Source organism: Poromitra crassiceps, assembly GCF_964638095.1.
Source record: "Poromitra crassiceps genome assembly, chromosome: 3".
Taxonomy (NCBI): domain Eukaryota; kingdom Metazoa; phylum Chordata; class Actinopteri; order Beryciformes; family Melamphaidae; genus Poromitra; species Poromitra crassiceps.
Genome location: NC_139625.1, coordinates 17,026,439 through 17,041,459, shown reverse-complemented (window position 1 = coordinate 17,041,459; position 15,021 = coordinate 17,026,439). Strand labels below are relative to the sequence as shown.

Genomic DNA, 15,021 nt, shown 5'->3' with positions numbered 1-15,021 from the left:
AACTGGTCAACGCTATTATTGTTTTGCAATCGCCAATGGAGAAACACAGTTTATGCCAGAGCAATGTCCCCCCCCCCCCCTCCCCTCCCCTCTCCCCACCCTACTTTGACAAAACTGTTTTGAATGCTTTTCTGCAAGTCTCTTGATCATACTTTGAATGTAAATATCTATGTTTAGGTTTCACCAATGATCATTTCCAGGATGACACAAGACTACTTAGAGGTACTCCCCCCCAACCACCCCCCCCCCCCCCCCCCACCCCCAGATTTCTAACACTTGTCAGCAGCACCACCTGCTGGCCTGTGATTTTCTAATCAAGTCAGAGTCATTTCATTCACAGCTGCATTGACCTAGATTAAATAGTAGTCCCATAAAATGCTTGGCGTGCGCCCCGGTCGCTGCACTAGCGCCTCCTCTGGTCGTTCGGGGTGCCTGGTCGGGGTGGAAGGGAACTGGTGGTAATAGCGGGATCCTCCCACGTGCTACGTCCTGCCGGTGAAGCTCCCCCTGTCAGGTGAAAAGAAGCGGCTGGCTACTGCGTGTGTGTCAGAGGAAGCATGGTGCTAGTCTACGGCTCTCCCCAGATGGGTGGAGCAGCGACTGGGGCAGCAGGGCGGGGGGAAATTGTCCATGTACAATTTTGGAGAAAAATAATAATAAAAAAAAATGCTTGGTGTGTCTTTTAACCGGCTCAGGGAACCAGATGGGTGGGGTTTACTGCATAAAGACAATTCAGATAAGCTTTCAGTTATATCAATTACAGTATCTTCCAAGTTGTTTTTCACGTTTTCTCATGTCTACATTTTCTGATATTTATTGCTACATGTACATGCATGTGAAAATCCCACCAACAAACAAACAACAAATATTTGCAAACACTTTGATTGCCTTCCCACCTGGCATTAACATGCCTCCCCCTGCGCGAGCAGTTGTATTTAAGTTAGAACAAAAATGCATCAAATCCAGCAGCATTTTGTGAGGGAAAGAGAAATCCAATTTCACTGTGTGTACTGGAATGCCCCTTCACTGTCAGGTGCGAATGTAATCCAGCTAAATCATGTCGGCACACAATCCGCATAAGAGAGGCATGTTATTGCCAAGTGTAAACGAGGCCCGCTTTTGCCCAGGTCTGATTGACAGCACAATATAGAGTTGTGACTTCAGCAGAAAACGATCGGAATGTTGAGTTCAGATCAAGCGATTTGACCCTGTCCTGTCTTGGATCACATGAATGACAGTGAATTCTCACCTTTATCCCATCGACATAGAAAAGTTATTTCCTATCTTAGATTAGTTCAGCTGTGGCCCAGTACAGTTTGAATTTAAGTTCCCCAGCCTCTAATTTGAATCCTGGTTGTTTCTCTATGGGAACCAACTAGAGTCACTCCTGGTGGAAGAAGTGATTGATTTTGAGCAGGTTGTTTATGCTGCTTGCCATTCAAAGTCGGAAGTCTGAAATTCCCAGTTGGTCATAATTATACAACCTGGTCCGGCTTGTAAAAGCCAGGGGAGAAACCACCAAGATGTATTTTACATAATGTATAGTACTACAGTATTAGGGCTGAGCGAAATGGACCAAAAATCATATTTCTGTGTTTTTAGGCTGAATGGCCATACATGATAATATATCTTGGTATTTTCTACAAAGTGGGCTAAATGTTCAGTTGTAAGTGAGATGTCACAAGCACTTTTATTAAAACAAGATTGCGATCGAAATAAAATGCAAAGACAAGGTTTCCCTCCCTGACTATTGGTGCTTTCATACAATATTGACACAATGAGATTTCTGATAAATAATCATCAGTAATGTGGATATAATCAATGACCAAGTTGGTAAAGGCAAATAATAGAACAGCTAGAACAGTCTGGTAGAAAATGACATCACTTTACTCTAAGCCTTTAAAACCAGGAAAAGACAATACTCGTGGCATAACACGCTATCACGATATCCAAAATCTAAGACCATGTCTGGTCTCATATCACGATATCAATATGACATCGATATATTGCCCAGCCCTGAATACTGGTAGACAGGGAATCTACCGCTACACTACCCAGACGCCCTTTGAAGGGGAAGTTGGCCGTTTCTCACTGGTGCGGTGCGGAATGCGTTGCGAAATGCGATGCGATATTTCGTGCGGATTTTCCGCATTGCAAACTATACACACAGGTGCGGGTGTGAATTATTCGCATTCCCACGTTAATTTTCCGTCTGCGGAAAAACAGTGAGCAGAGACCACGATGGAGTCAAGCAGTAGTAGTAGCAGTGATGACGACCTGCTCCTCATTTTGCTGAGAAAACAAACGAGAAAGAGGAAAAGAAGGTTCTGGGTTCACCCAATTTTAGAGAGGCGCAGAGAACATGGCGAGTTTCATCAGCTGGTCCAGGAGCTGCGCCGGTATCACAGTCGGTTCAGGCAGTATTTCAGAATGGGAGTTGAGCAATTTGAGGCTCTGTTGGGGATGATAGCCCCTCACATAATGAGGAAACACACAAACTACCGCAAACCTATCGACTGGCAGTGTGTTTGAGGTGAGCATTTTCATGTAATTTATTTTGTTTACCGTATTTTGCTTAAAAAAATCACGATATACGAGGGATCAGTGTTTGTAAACAAACGACGAAACTGGGGGGGACGTTCACGCTAGGAAGGCAGATAGCCTGTAACGTTACAGTAGGCTATGAACACAAATTGAATCATCACCATGCCAAACAGCAGCGCAGCTCCATACTACAATGTGACGTCAGTTGTAAATAAAGGATTTCATTGGTCAAACGTATCTTGCCGCATCCGAAAATCCGCCGAAGTCAAAGTCCGTGCGGAAAAATAAACCCCCGCACGAATGTTCCGCCTCGGTGTGCAAGGTTCAATTGCAACTCATTAAAACATTTTGTTGCAAATGTCCGTGCCGAATATTCGCGTGAAAATCCGCACCAGTGTGAAACGGCCTTAAATGTCCGACTTTGCTACAGGTGAGATGTGTCGGGGGCGGGGCAGCCAAACGCAGGTGAGATGTGCAGCAGGCAGGGGATCAGGGCGAAGCCGGGGGCCTTTTTTAAATGGACGACAATGACTTTGTTTGCGAGGACCTCTGCAGGGAGGATTTAATATCGAGCCATAAAGTGTTAGGCTACCACACAGCACCCCCCCAGGGGAAGGAGGGTCAGGGTCAATTTACTTTCAATTTAATCAATTGAAAATGTAAAGTGAAACCACTCCTCATTAGTTAATGACCTGACCTCGCCTTCTCATTTGTTCCGTTCAAGACGCGATGAATAACCCTTTTTTGAGGAAAAACGTGAGTTTTTGCTAGATTGGTTGAATTGGTTGTATTAGCTAGAGTCGGCATAGCTGTGAATTGCCGCATGAGGCCCAATTAGCAAACAGAGGAGAGATTGAGCTGTCATGCTGGAGTAACGGACGACTTCACTATAATCAGGTCTCTGCCTCCTCTAAGCCTCGGGCCCCGGCCGGCCCGGGACATGAGAGAACGGGGCCGTTTGAGTTCAACCTGGCTCGTACAGCATGGAGGCATGCAGGAGGAGAGGAGGACAGAGAAGACAAACCACATGCAGCATTTGTTCGCTTGATTAGTCGACTAAGCAAGACGTCATTCGCAAGGAAATTAATCGCCAAACTATTTTTTTATAATCGATTATTCATTTTAGACCAATTTTTACGAGAGAGAAAAAAAACAAAACTAAAATGCTCTCGTTCCAGCTCCTTGAATGTGAATATTTTCCGGTTTCTTGAAGTAAACTGATTATCTTTGGTTTGTGGACTGTTGGTCAGGACATAAGAAGACATTTGACGATGTCATCTTGGCTTTGGGGGAAAAGTGGTGGACATTTTTCAGCACTTTGCGACATTTTATAGACCAAAATCGATTGGTCGACAAAGTAATCAGCAGGTTAATCGATAATGAAAATGTCGTTAGTTGCAGCCCTAATATGCACATTTCCTTATGCACACGCACACTATCACACTGTCTCTCTATTACTGCTGCTACTGTAACGCAGAGGGAGAGGGAGGAAGACCGATTCTGGCTCTCCCCATCTACTGTACCTCTCTCTTTCACACACACACACACACACACACACACACACACACTCGCAGGGGGCGATATTTTTCCCCCCATGATGGCGAAGGCTAGGCGAAGGCATGACCCGCCCCTCTCTGCCTCCGATTGGCCTAGCGTCAAACGTTCATCCAATCACATTCGCTTGGCTATCCTGCATCTCTTTCTACAGTCTGTGGTCAGACTCAGTGGGTCAGACAGACATAAGTTTCGCTTGCTAGCCTGCATGAAAGACACCACTGTGTGTTTTCTGTTTTGAATATAGTCTGGTGGTCTATGGTTTATAACGCTGCCACTACTCTTCAGTGTATGTATGTAGCCTATAGACACATCTTTAAAAAAATTAAAGAATGTGATATAAAAACAGGGTCAATGTGCATTTACAGTGAACTTTAAGCTCATTGGAGTGACATGTATTTGAATTGAAATATGAATCAGAGGAAACAAGGTGATGCCATCTGCCATCTCATGCTTGTTGATTTATTGATTGTTGCACAAACAAAGGCTTAGATGACCCTTATTCACCTTATGTAGCCACGCCCATTTGACCCGGTTGTGTGGTCGTGTCACGACTTCCGGCTAAAAATAAAGTAAAATAAAATGGCTGGCTGCTCCAATATCATCTAACTCTGAATTAACTAATAATTTGGCCAATTGTATGTAACATACCAAATAAAAGCAAACGGCAATGTCTAAGGATGCAACGCCATGTAACTGGCTCGTTAAGTCTCGCATTCCAGGGAATTACGTTAACGTCTGCGCGTCTTATTGACGTAAGTGGCTCGAGCGCTCGGAGGAGAGAAAACTATCTGAAGCTTTCTTTGTTGGAGTCCAGGTATGTTTTACAAGAAAGTGCTCGTCATTGTCGACGATAACGTTATCTGACCTGGCTAACAGTGGATACTCGCTTGCTTGCTGTGTACCGGCTCAAAGTAGTAGGCTACGTTCTTTATTTTACCCCCTGCACTGTCTGCGACAAAAACAACTCTCTTATTTTACGCCGTGACCGCCGGAAGTGTTAACGGGACCCAGAAGAATTTGGCCCACTGTAAGGTCTGAACATAAGGTGATGCTGTCAGCCAATCAGAGGCAGAGAGGGGCGGGTCATGCCTTCGCCATCATGGGGGGGGGAGAAATATCGCACACAGGAGGGGCATAAGGCTTGATTGGGAAGGGAAGCCCAGTAAAGGCCGTCTAGCTGAGGAGGCACTCTGTCTCTGTCTGCGGCAGGAGAGGCTAAAAGCAGACATGACACTAGGACAGGTGTAGGGAAACACTAAATCACATTGAGCACGGCCGCAGCAGCAGAGCTCGTCGTTAGGGGCATGAACACTATTTACAGTCTGCTCCCCCTCCTACCTTTTGGCGTAGAGACACTCGTTGAAGCACACAGGTATTTGTCTTTGCTTTAAGCATCGATTTCTGTCCGTTAAATCACACCCAGGTGTGTAGAAGCTTTGTGGAAAAGCTGTCACATTATTTCTGATGTGTTGTTTACCTGTACAAGAACGGTGATCTCTACGACCTTCCTTTTCCCTAGCCCCGCCCATTCCTTGAGACAGAAAGATCATATATACGGAAGATGAACACTCCAACTTCCTTCATTGACAGCTACTGTAGATCCACATTTTTCTTCTCGCCAATTCTCAATGGCTTCCTTGTTTTGCTAAGGGGTACAAAAAAAATTGTGATTTCCTTTGCATTTGTTGTCTGCGCAGCCCACCACACAACAACAGCTTTTAGCTACGTTTAATTCAAGGAAAATGACGCTGGTGTATGGAAGTGAACGGAGAGATTTCCCCTGTGATGGCCGTTGCCTATTCCATGCAGTGTCTCTATCCCCACCACATCCTCTTAGCCACTCCCTCTACCCACCCCTCAAATCCAGACTCTCTAGGGTCTAGGGCCTTCCTATCTCTAGCTAGGACCCCTTTCCCGTAGCCCTGCCCTCTCATGCTACAAACGGACACGCATAGAAGCGGCTGCACCACTTAAAACAAGTGATCCCCACTCCTGTTTCTCTTAGTGTCTCGTTCACTCCCTCCTGCACTAATAAATACATTGAATACTGTATCTGCAGCACTTTTATAGACAAAAATGATATACACAACATTCATACCTAGGATAATGGAAGAAACTCGTTTTAATTAGAGGTGCACTCGGAGAGCGCAGACCTCCAAAGCCAATTATAGTCCAGTCTGCTATGATGTGCACATTTTGTGAGTTGGATCGGATCCACTCCCAAATGTAATGGGTTCTTCCTTGGCCCGTGCTACACCCTTCCACAAAGTTTCATGAAAATTGGCCCAGTAGTTTCTCTGTAATCCTGCTAACAGAAACACACAAACAGACAAGCGGCACCGAAGACATAACCTCCTTGGCGGAGGTAATTAGTGAAAGAGAAGAAAAATACTACTTTTCTTTTTCTTTTTTAAGAAAATCAAATCACAACTTCCATACAGACTGGAATAACTGTCTTTTTGCCTTTGAATGAGACCAATTTGGTAACCAGTGGCTACCAGGCCAAGAGAGTTCTTTATGTGTTGTTGCCGTCATCGTCCGTCAGCTGTGTAGATGCGTGTACAGTTACTGTGATCTCAATTGAATTTATACAAGCATGTAGAAGTTATATAATTGTAAAAAGAAAAAGGCTTTTATCACTAGTGCATGTTATAATTTTTTTAAATCTTGCTATTTCTGCTAAATTAACAGAGTGTGTAATGCTCCTCCCTTTCGCTGTGTCCACCCTCTTTCTTCCTCTGCGTCTGTCCGTGTGTCCGTGCAGCCTACATCGAGGACGTGGCGCGCTGCGTGGACCAGAGCAAGCGCCTCATCATCGTCATGACGCCCAACTACGTGGTGCGGCGGGGCTGGAGCATCTTCGAGCTGGAGACGCGGCTGCGCAACATGCTGGTGACCGGCGAGATCAAGGTCATCCTGATCGAGTGCTCCGAGCTGCGCGGCATCATGAACTACCAGGAGGTGGAGGCTCTCAAGCACACCATCAAGACCCTCACGGTCATCAAGTGGCGTGGGCCATCCAGCAACAAGCTCAGCTCCAAGTTCTGGAAGCAGCTGCAGTACGAGATGCCCTTCAAGCAGAGCATGGAGCCTCTCAGCATCTCCCACGAGCAGGTGGTGCAGCAGTGCTTTTAGGGTCTTGGGTTAGTTTGAGGTTTTCTTAGGTTAGTATTAGGGTCTGTCCGGGGTAGTGCGTCAGTAGATTCCCTGCCTACCGACACGAGGGTCGCAGGTTCGAGCCCCCGTGTTGCCTTGGTTGGTTGTCCACACAGCCACAATTGGCCGTGTCTGTGGGTGGGTGGGAAGCTGGATTAAGGGTATGTGTCCTGGTCGCTGCACTAGTGCCTCCTCTGGTCGGTCGGGGCGCCTGGGAGGGGGGGGAACTGGGGCGAATAGCGTGATCCTCCCATGCGTCTACGTGCTGCCGGTGAAACTCCACGTGGTCAGGTGAAAAGAAGAGGCTGGCGACTGCACATGTATCAGAGGAAGCATGTGCTAGTCTACAACTCTGCCCAGATTGGCAGAGGGGGTGGAGCAACGACCGGGACACCAGGGAAAATTGGCCAAATACAATTATGGAGTAAACCGGGGGGGGGGGGGTAAAAAAAAGTATTAGCTATATAGTTTAGGGCATGTAGGTTTGAGATAATTGTATGTACCGGTAGTCATTATTTTCAGTATAATATTTGTGTGTTTTGTTTTTTTCTATAACTTTGTGAAACATTATTTAGTTGGAGGCTTTAAAGGAGAATTCCGTTTTTTTACAACCTGGACCTTATTTTCAGTTTGGTTTGCGTTGTGCTGATCACCCAGAACCGAGGAACAGAGGCCATGGCGTAGGGGCATGCTGCAACTGTGCATGTACGTCCTATCCACCTTATTTTTGAATGCCCCACTGTAAAAAATAATTGTGCGTACAAGGTCCGGTTTAACGTGACTATTGCTGCAGCTTGCCATTTCCTAATGTATTCTACTTGATTTGAAAAGATGGCTGCCTACACTCAGTCTCTTGTACCCTGGCTGAATTGAACATAACTTGGTCAATAAGTATGTAACATACAAAATAAAACAACCCGTAATATCTTAATTTTATGTAGAATGCAGAGGACATGTAACTGTTTAGTTAAACTTGCATTCCAGGAATATTGTGCTCTACAGATAACGTAAGTGGCTCGAGACTGTTTCGTCCTGAAACCTACATGCTTTGCGGTGGTGGTTTTAGCGTAACCTATGTGCGATTCGAGGCGTAAAGTATGTGCGTTTTAGCGTAACTTATGTGGGATTCGAGGCGTAACCTATGTGGGGTTTGGCGTAACCTATGTGCGATTCGAAATAACGTATCCGAGATAGAAAACGTTATGAATATAGCCACGTTATAAACAACAAACTAACACCGGTGATCCGTATGGAAACTGTTACTCGAAATGGTTAATATTGGCCACAGCAGGCAATTACCCATGAATGGTTTTAAACGCTCTTAAACGGATATTTATCGACGAGATTTTTGCCAAGCTGGACCTGATTAGTGATTTGCTCTGTTCGCCCAGACGGGTGTCAAGCTGTCAGCAACAAGGCTGGGAGGATCACACCGGAAGAAGCACCCATCAGCAGATCAGGCAAAAATGGCCGCCAAAAATAAGGTGGATAAAAAGCTTATTTTCTGCCACGCACCGGCTCATATCCTTATTATATGATAGTGGCATAAATGTGAGCCGCTCTATTGACCTCTCTCAGCCTGCTGTCTGCTAGTTTCCACATCCGGGGAACAGCTGAGAGTTCAGCTGCAGTGGATCAAGCTGCCATGTTTCTCTTTGAGTAAACAGCGTAGGAAGGCTGATATTTATCTGATTTTGAGAATATGGACGATGCATTTGAATTCGATGGCCGCCCGTCTTTATTTGAGCCGGACTAACGTGATACAGATTACAGATTCAGATTCATTTTCAGATTCATTTATTTAAAGAATGGGACTTTACACATTAATGAACAGTACAGCCGTACAGTAAATATGCCAGGTTGTAGCCCAAGGGCTAGTTTCCACCTGTAGTCCCATGGCAGGTTGATGTAGTCATGAAAGTGAAAGAAAAATTAATAATACAACAAAGATTAAAAGTACAGAAAGTTAGTAAAACCAAAAATGATTAAAACACAATGTTAATAGTACCAGAAAAAAATTAATAGTATAAAAGGTTAGTGAAACCTAAAATAAATAAAATAAATAAAACACACAGAGCATGCTGCAAAACATGGCAAAATCGTTAATTGTGATCACATTGTTGGTTTGATCTGAGCCATATTTTCAACTGGCCTTTGAAGGTGGCGAGACTCGGGCATTCTCTGATCGAGGGAGGTAGATTATTCCAGAGAGTGCTTCCCATGAAGGATAGGGTCTTCTGACTAAAGGAAGTTTTTCTAAAGGGGACCTCACAGACCTTATTCGTAATGGCCCGGGTGACACGGGTCGAATTGGCGGTCGCACGATATTTGATAAAGTCAGCAAGAGGAGGCGGCGCCAGTCCATGTAGAACTTTGTATATTAGACAGGCAGAGGTGAAATTTCTAAAATTCTCAAAACTTAGCATGCCATATTTACGTAAGATATGGCAGTGGTGATGAGAAAAGGGTTTTTTATCTAGTATTTTCAGGGCTTTTTTATAGAGTAGTTCGGCTGGTTTGAGGATGGTTACTCCTGTCAGCGACCAGCTAGTTATACAATAGTTCAGATGCGAAAGGATCATTGAGTGTAAAAATAAAAACGCAGCGTCTGTGGACAGACAGCTCCTTATTTGTCTGAAATTATACAGGTGGAATTTAATTTTTTTGGAGATCATTTTAATGTGATTGCTGAACGTTAAATTGGAGTCCAGCATCACGCCTAAATATTTAAACTCGTTAACTACTGATAATTCCTCTGACCCCAGGAAAACATTGGAGCGCGAAGGTGCAATGTTTTTTTTAGAAAAGAACATACAAACGGTTTTTTTTGCATTCAGCACGAGACAAGATTTAGTTAGCCATGCCTGAATATGAGAGAGAGCTGAAGATAGGACACGTGCCGCCTCCACTGGGTTTTTAGCCCTTGTGAAAATAACTGTGTCGTCAGCATAAAGCTGGACATCTACATTAAAACAGTAATCTGGAAGATCATTAATGTACAGGGAAAAGAAAATTGGGCCCAAAATTGACCCTTGGGGGACCCCTACTGGACAGCTCAGGTACGGGGAGCTGACACCGCCAACCACAGTGCACTGCTCCCGGTGAGACAAATATGATTCAACCCATTTAATGGCCTCAGCAGAAAAATTGAAGCTGGACAATTTAGAGAGGAGCACACTGTGGTTGACGGTGTCGAATGCCCTCTTAAGATCGAGGAACACAGCTCCCACACAACCATCCCTGTCCAAGGAGCCTTTTATTTTCTCCAAGAGCAGGACCAAAGCAGAGTCAGTTGAGTGGTGTGGACGAAAACCAAACTGCATGGGGTGCAAGGGGGTCTGGCTCGTTTCAAGAAATTCTATAAGTTGTTTAGCGACCCATTTTTCAATGATTTTAGAGATTATCGGTAAAATACTGATGGGTCTGAAGTTGTTCATGTCAGATTTATCACCAGCTTTGTAGATTGGGGTAACTGAGGCCAGTTTCCATGCCTTTGGGACGGTTGAGTACTTAATGGATAAATTAACTAGATGCATAATAGGTGGCGCTAATGTCTCTTTATTTAATTTCAAGAAGCTGGTGTTAAGACCATAAACATCTTTAGCCTTAGAGCTGTTCAAAGCACTAATTATGTCAATGACCTCAGGTACAGAGATTTCCTGGATGGTAAAAATTGGTACTCCATTGACTGTAGGGTTATTCACCATATTTACAGAGCATGTGGATACGCCAAACTGTTTCGAGATGTCATCAATAGATTTTATGAAGAAGGTGAAGAGCGGGGGCAACATGAGCTTCTATCTCTACCAATGTGACGGACAGCAGACACAGACAGGGTGAACACGCTGCAGCAAGGTCAATACAGCCTTCAATACATTTTCTCATTGTCTCTATCATATAATAAGGATATGAGCTGATGCATGGCAGAAAATAAGCTTTTTATAGGACGTACATGCACGGTTGCAGCATGCCGCTACAGCCTCTGTTCCAGGCCGTTGCGCAGCACATTCTAACTCTGTACTTATTTATTTTCAGAGATTTCTGTTCTGGGTGACCAGCACAACATAAACAAAGCTGAGAATAAGAAAACAAATTATCCTTTAAATAAGCATAGGGGTTTCCTGTCTCTCCTTGCACTGTTTACGAGGCTACTTGTCGTCTTCTGTCACTTTTTATGTATTTTAAGTTGTGCAAAGATTAACGTGACGCTCGATACTCGGCAGGTGCTGGACGTCAGCGAGCAGGGCCCGTTCGGCGAGCTGCAGCAGACCGTGTCGGCCATCTCCATGGCGGCAGCCACCTCCACCGCCATGGCCACGGCGCACCCGGACCTGCGCTCCTCCACGTTCCACAACTCGTGCCACACCCAGCTGAGGCAGAAACACTACACACAACATTACCGTAGCTATGACTACGACCTGCCGCCAGGGGGCACTCTACCGCCGCTCTCCTCGCTCAACCAGCACACCTACTGCAACATCCCCATGACGCTCCTCAATGGACAGAGGCCGCCGGTCAAGTCGCCGCGCCAGCAGAGCTTGGAGGAACAGGGACACGCCAATAACGCCATGCTGCCCCTGCTGCCCAGAGAGACCAGCATATCCAGCGTCATCTGGTGACAGGCTGGGGACTCGCCGCTGGCACTCGGACTGCGATGGCGCTCCGGACGGAGCGCGAGGGCGCTCCGGACGGAGAGCGAGGGCGCTCCGGAAGGACCGCGACGGCGCTTGGGACGGACGGACCCGAAATGGCACTAAAAGCTACTTGCTGCTGTTGAATTTGCACCAGGATACAACCCGGGGAGGGAGGGAGTCAGGGAGGCAGGGAGGGAGGGAGGGAGGGAGGGAGGGAGGGCCAGGGAGGGGGTCAAACACACTGGACAATGTAGTGGTGGCAGATTTCCTTTTATTTTCCTCTTTTTTTTGGTGGTCCAATAAGAGCTTTTATCAAAACTGAACGACAAAAAAAGAAGCAAGGAGAAGCATTTTTGTATGCCTGTATAAACTCACGTAACACAAGCCAACACCTACGATCATTTACCCAGAAACTCAAGGAATACAGGGTCCTGTACATATGTTTTCTAATTCTTTGTAGCATCAGTGTTTGGGACTTCGTTTATGTTTTTATCATCGATTGGGACTCTCTTTTTTTCCGTTTGTATAAAAGTGAAGCAATGGCCTGTGAGATGTGTTGGTTAAACCGTTCTTACCTTTATCTTAACTTGTTGGCTGGTGTCGTTTCTAAAGCTTTTGTTTTTGTTCGGGTCAAAGTCGCAGCATCGGGGAGACGAGTGTGATGTTTGTGACGTCGGGGGGAGACGAGTGTGATGTTTGTGACGTCGGGGGGAGACGAGTGTGATGTTTGTGACGTCGGGGGGAGACGAGTGTGATGTTTGTGACGTCGGGGAGACAAAAAAGTTGATTTGCTGTTGGCTGCTGTGAGGGTTGTTTTTTGGGGGGGCGGGGGGGAATCTGGTTTTCAAAAGGGACTCCAGTAGATTATGCAAAACACGGAGTCCAGAGAGCGCGAAGGATTCAAAGGGAGTGGACTGGGTTTCCCAAATCCATCTTAGCGCTTCGATCATTTTCACAGTTAAAATGCTTTTGGAAGAACCAAGTCATGGTTCAGGGGGGGATATGAAGAATACTGGTGCTAGGCTTCACATCTTTCTCTCTCTCTCCCTCTCCCTCTCTCTCTCTCTCTCTCTCTCTCTCTCTCTCTCTCTCTCTCTCCATAACATTTACTTAAAAAAACAGCCTTGCTATTTACCTTAACAGATGATTATATCACCTAATTATGTGTATTATTTTATGGAGAAAAAAAAATCTATTTTTGTAACTGAGGGATATTTGCTTAGACGAGTTATACTATAAAGTTTCTGACAGAAGGAATAATGCAGTGTGTGGAATCGCGTATCTCACAAAAATCGATAGAAAGTCATTCACTAAATGTCTTACCCTTGTATTGCAAGATATCAAAAAATATTATGTTTGTGTTTTCATCATTAAAAGGGGAATTTGGGCATTTCCAATACACCATGCATAGTGTTCACAATCATTGCATCGTTTCACAGTTGCTCTGGTACAACGAGGACAGGGCAGCTGCAGCCCATTCGCCAGAATCAAATGCCGGCATTGCACGTTTCTAGAATCCACGGAAATGTAAAATATTAATAATTCTGAAAAAATGCTTCTAAAACGTGACATTTTGTCTGACGCTACAGACAACCCACCCCTACTCCCTTAGGCGTCAACGACATACTTCAATGAGACAGTCATGAACGTGAATATTATTAACACATCATTAGACTCTATGAGGTGTATAACGTTATATTCACGTATCTAGAAAGGTGATAAGCGACGCATTTCCGTTCATAAATGTTAATATTTTACATTTCCATGGATTCTAACAAACGTACAGTACAATGCTGACATTTTATTCTGGCGGAGCGGCTACAGATGACGTCCGTGCAAATGGAGAGAGGGAGGCCGTGGCACGAAAGCCCCTCACCTGCTTCCCTCTATAGACGGGTTTAACTCGAAAGCCCCTCACCTGCTTCCCTCTATAGACGGGTTTAACTCGACAGCATCAACATTCTGAAATTGCCGCCAGCTTATTTCCTGTTGCAGTGTTGTTTGCTAGTACAAATAGCTGACAGGAAATAAGCTAGGTTTCAAACTGTTCCCATAGCAACACAATTCTGCGAAAACCGTCGATAGGACCACAGGCCGTCCAGGGCTGATCCAGTATCTGCGTCACTCGCTCTCCTCTGACACGACAGCTCCATGATTTGTTTTTTACACCGGTGTCAACGGAAATGATTTGTTGGTTGAGTTAAGTTAAAAATAGGGCTTTTTTTTAATGCCTTGGGTATAAAGACTTTGAGTCGGCCCCTGGCTGCCTGGCACCTTTGTGGGAAAGGGACTTGGCAATGAAATGAATGACAATTTGCTTATAAAGTATAGTATCAGTTTAGAGGGGTGTAATAATCCATTGTATTTTTTGAAATACTGACCAGTGACCAATGATCATCAGGGCTGTTGTTGTCCCCAGAATCAATATATAGCATTTTAGAATGAAGCCCTTCAAACTAAGATGTAATAAATCAAAAGATATATATAATGTATTAAATGTATTAAAATGCAAATTAAACACTGGGGTATATGGAACTGTACCATAGAAATGCCACTTACAGCAAGTTAGACCAAAGCGAGCTACAGACAGTAAACCATTCTCATTTACAAAAAGGTCCCTTTTTCCACCTCGAGAGGAGGCCAGTACCATTTCACAAAGTCCAATGAACCCAGACGTATCTCAAACCTGCAAGGCGGCGTGTGTACTTCTTGTTCCTCAACTGTTCTGCAACTGTGCCATATTTGTTTTGGGAAACTAACCTCATACTAAAACACTGCACATTGTTTCTTTAAGGTCGGGGTTGCGTGGTTCATTTAGTGCCATAAAATATGCAAACGTGATGAACTAGTAAACAATTAATGACACTACATTTTGTTTGTTTGTTGTTTGCCCTAATCTTCCTGTGATATTGTCAGTTTGTTGCTTTTGGATTTCCCTTTTGGTTGATTGGAGTTTGAAAGTGTCAAGTCTTCTTTAGTACAACGTAATATTTCTCACTCCAGATGAGGCCTGGGTCTGAGGAAAACCCTCCAGTCGCTCAAAGTGTTTTGCCAGAACCTTCCCAGGGTGCAACATGGACAAGAGTTGCATTTTGGGAGACAATCCTATTGGTTCAATTTGACCAAGAGT

At 44.8% G+C, this 15,021-nt stretch overlaps 1 protein-coding gene across 1 annotated transcript in view; it reads left to right on the top strand.

Annotated features, from left to right (window-relative positions):
- Positions 1-11,876, top strand: part of LOC310772941 (interleukin-1 receptor accessory protein-like 1) — a gene marked incomplete at both ends in the record, with an annotated part of 502,589 nt that extends 490,713 nt beyond the window's left edge. The window contains 3 exons of the mRNA XM_083632894.1: positions 178-222; positions 6,866-7,215; positions 11,481-11,876. Coding sequence (XP_083489020.1) covers positions 178-222; positions 6,866-7,215; positions 11,481-11,876 — 791 coding nt within the window. The remainder of the gene's footprint in view (positions 1-177; positions 223-6,865; positions 7,216-11,480) is intronic.
- Positions 11,877-15,021: the final 3,145 nt, after the last annotated feature.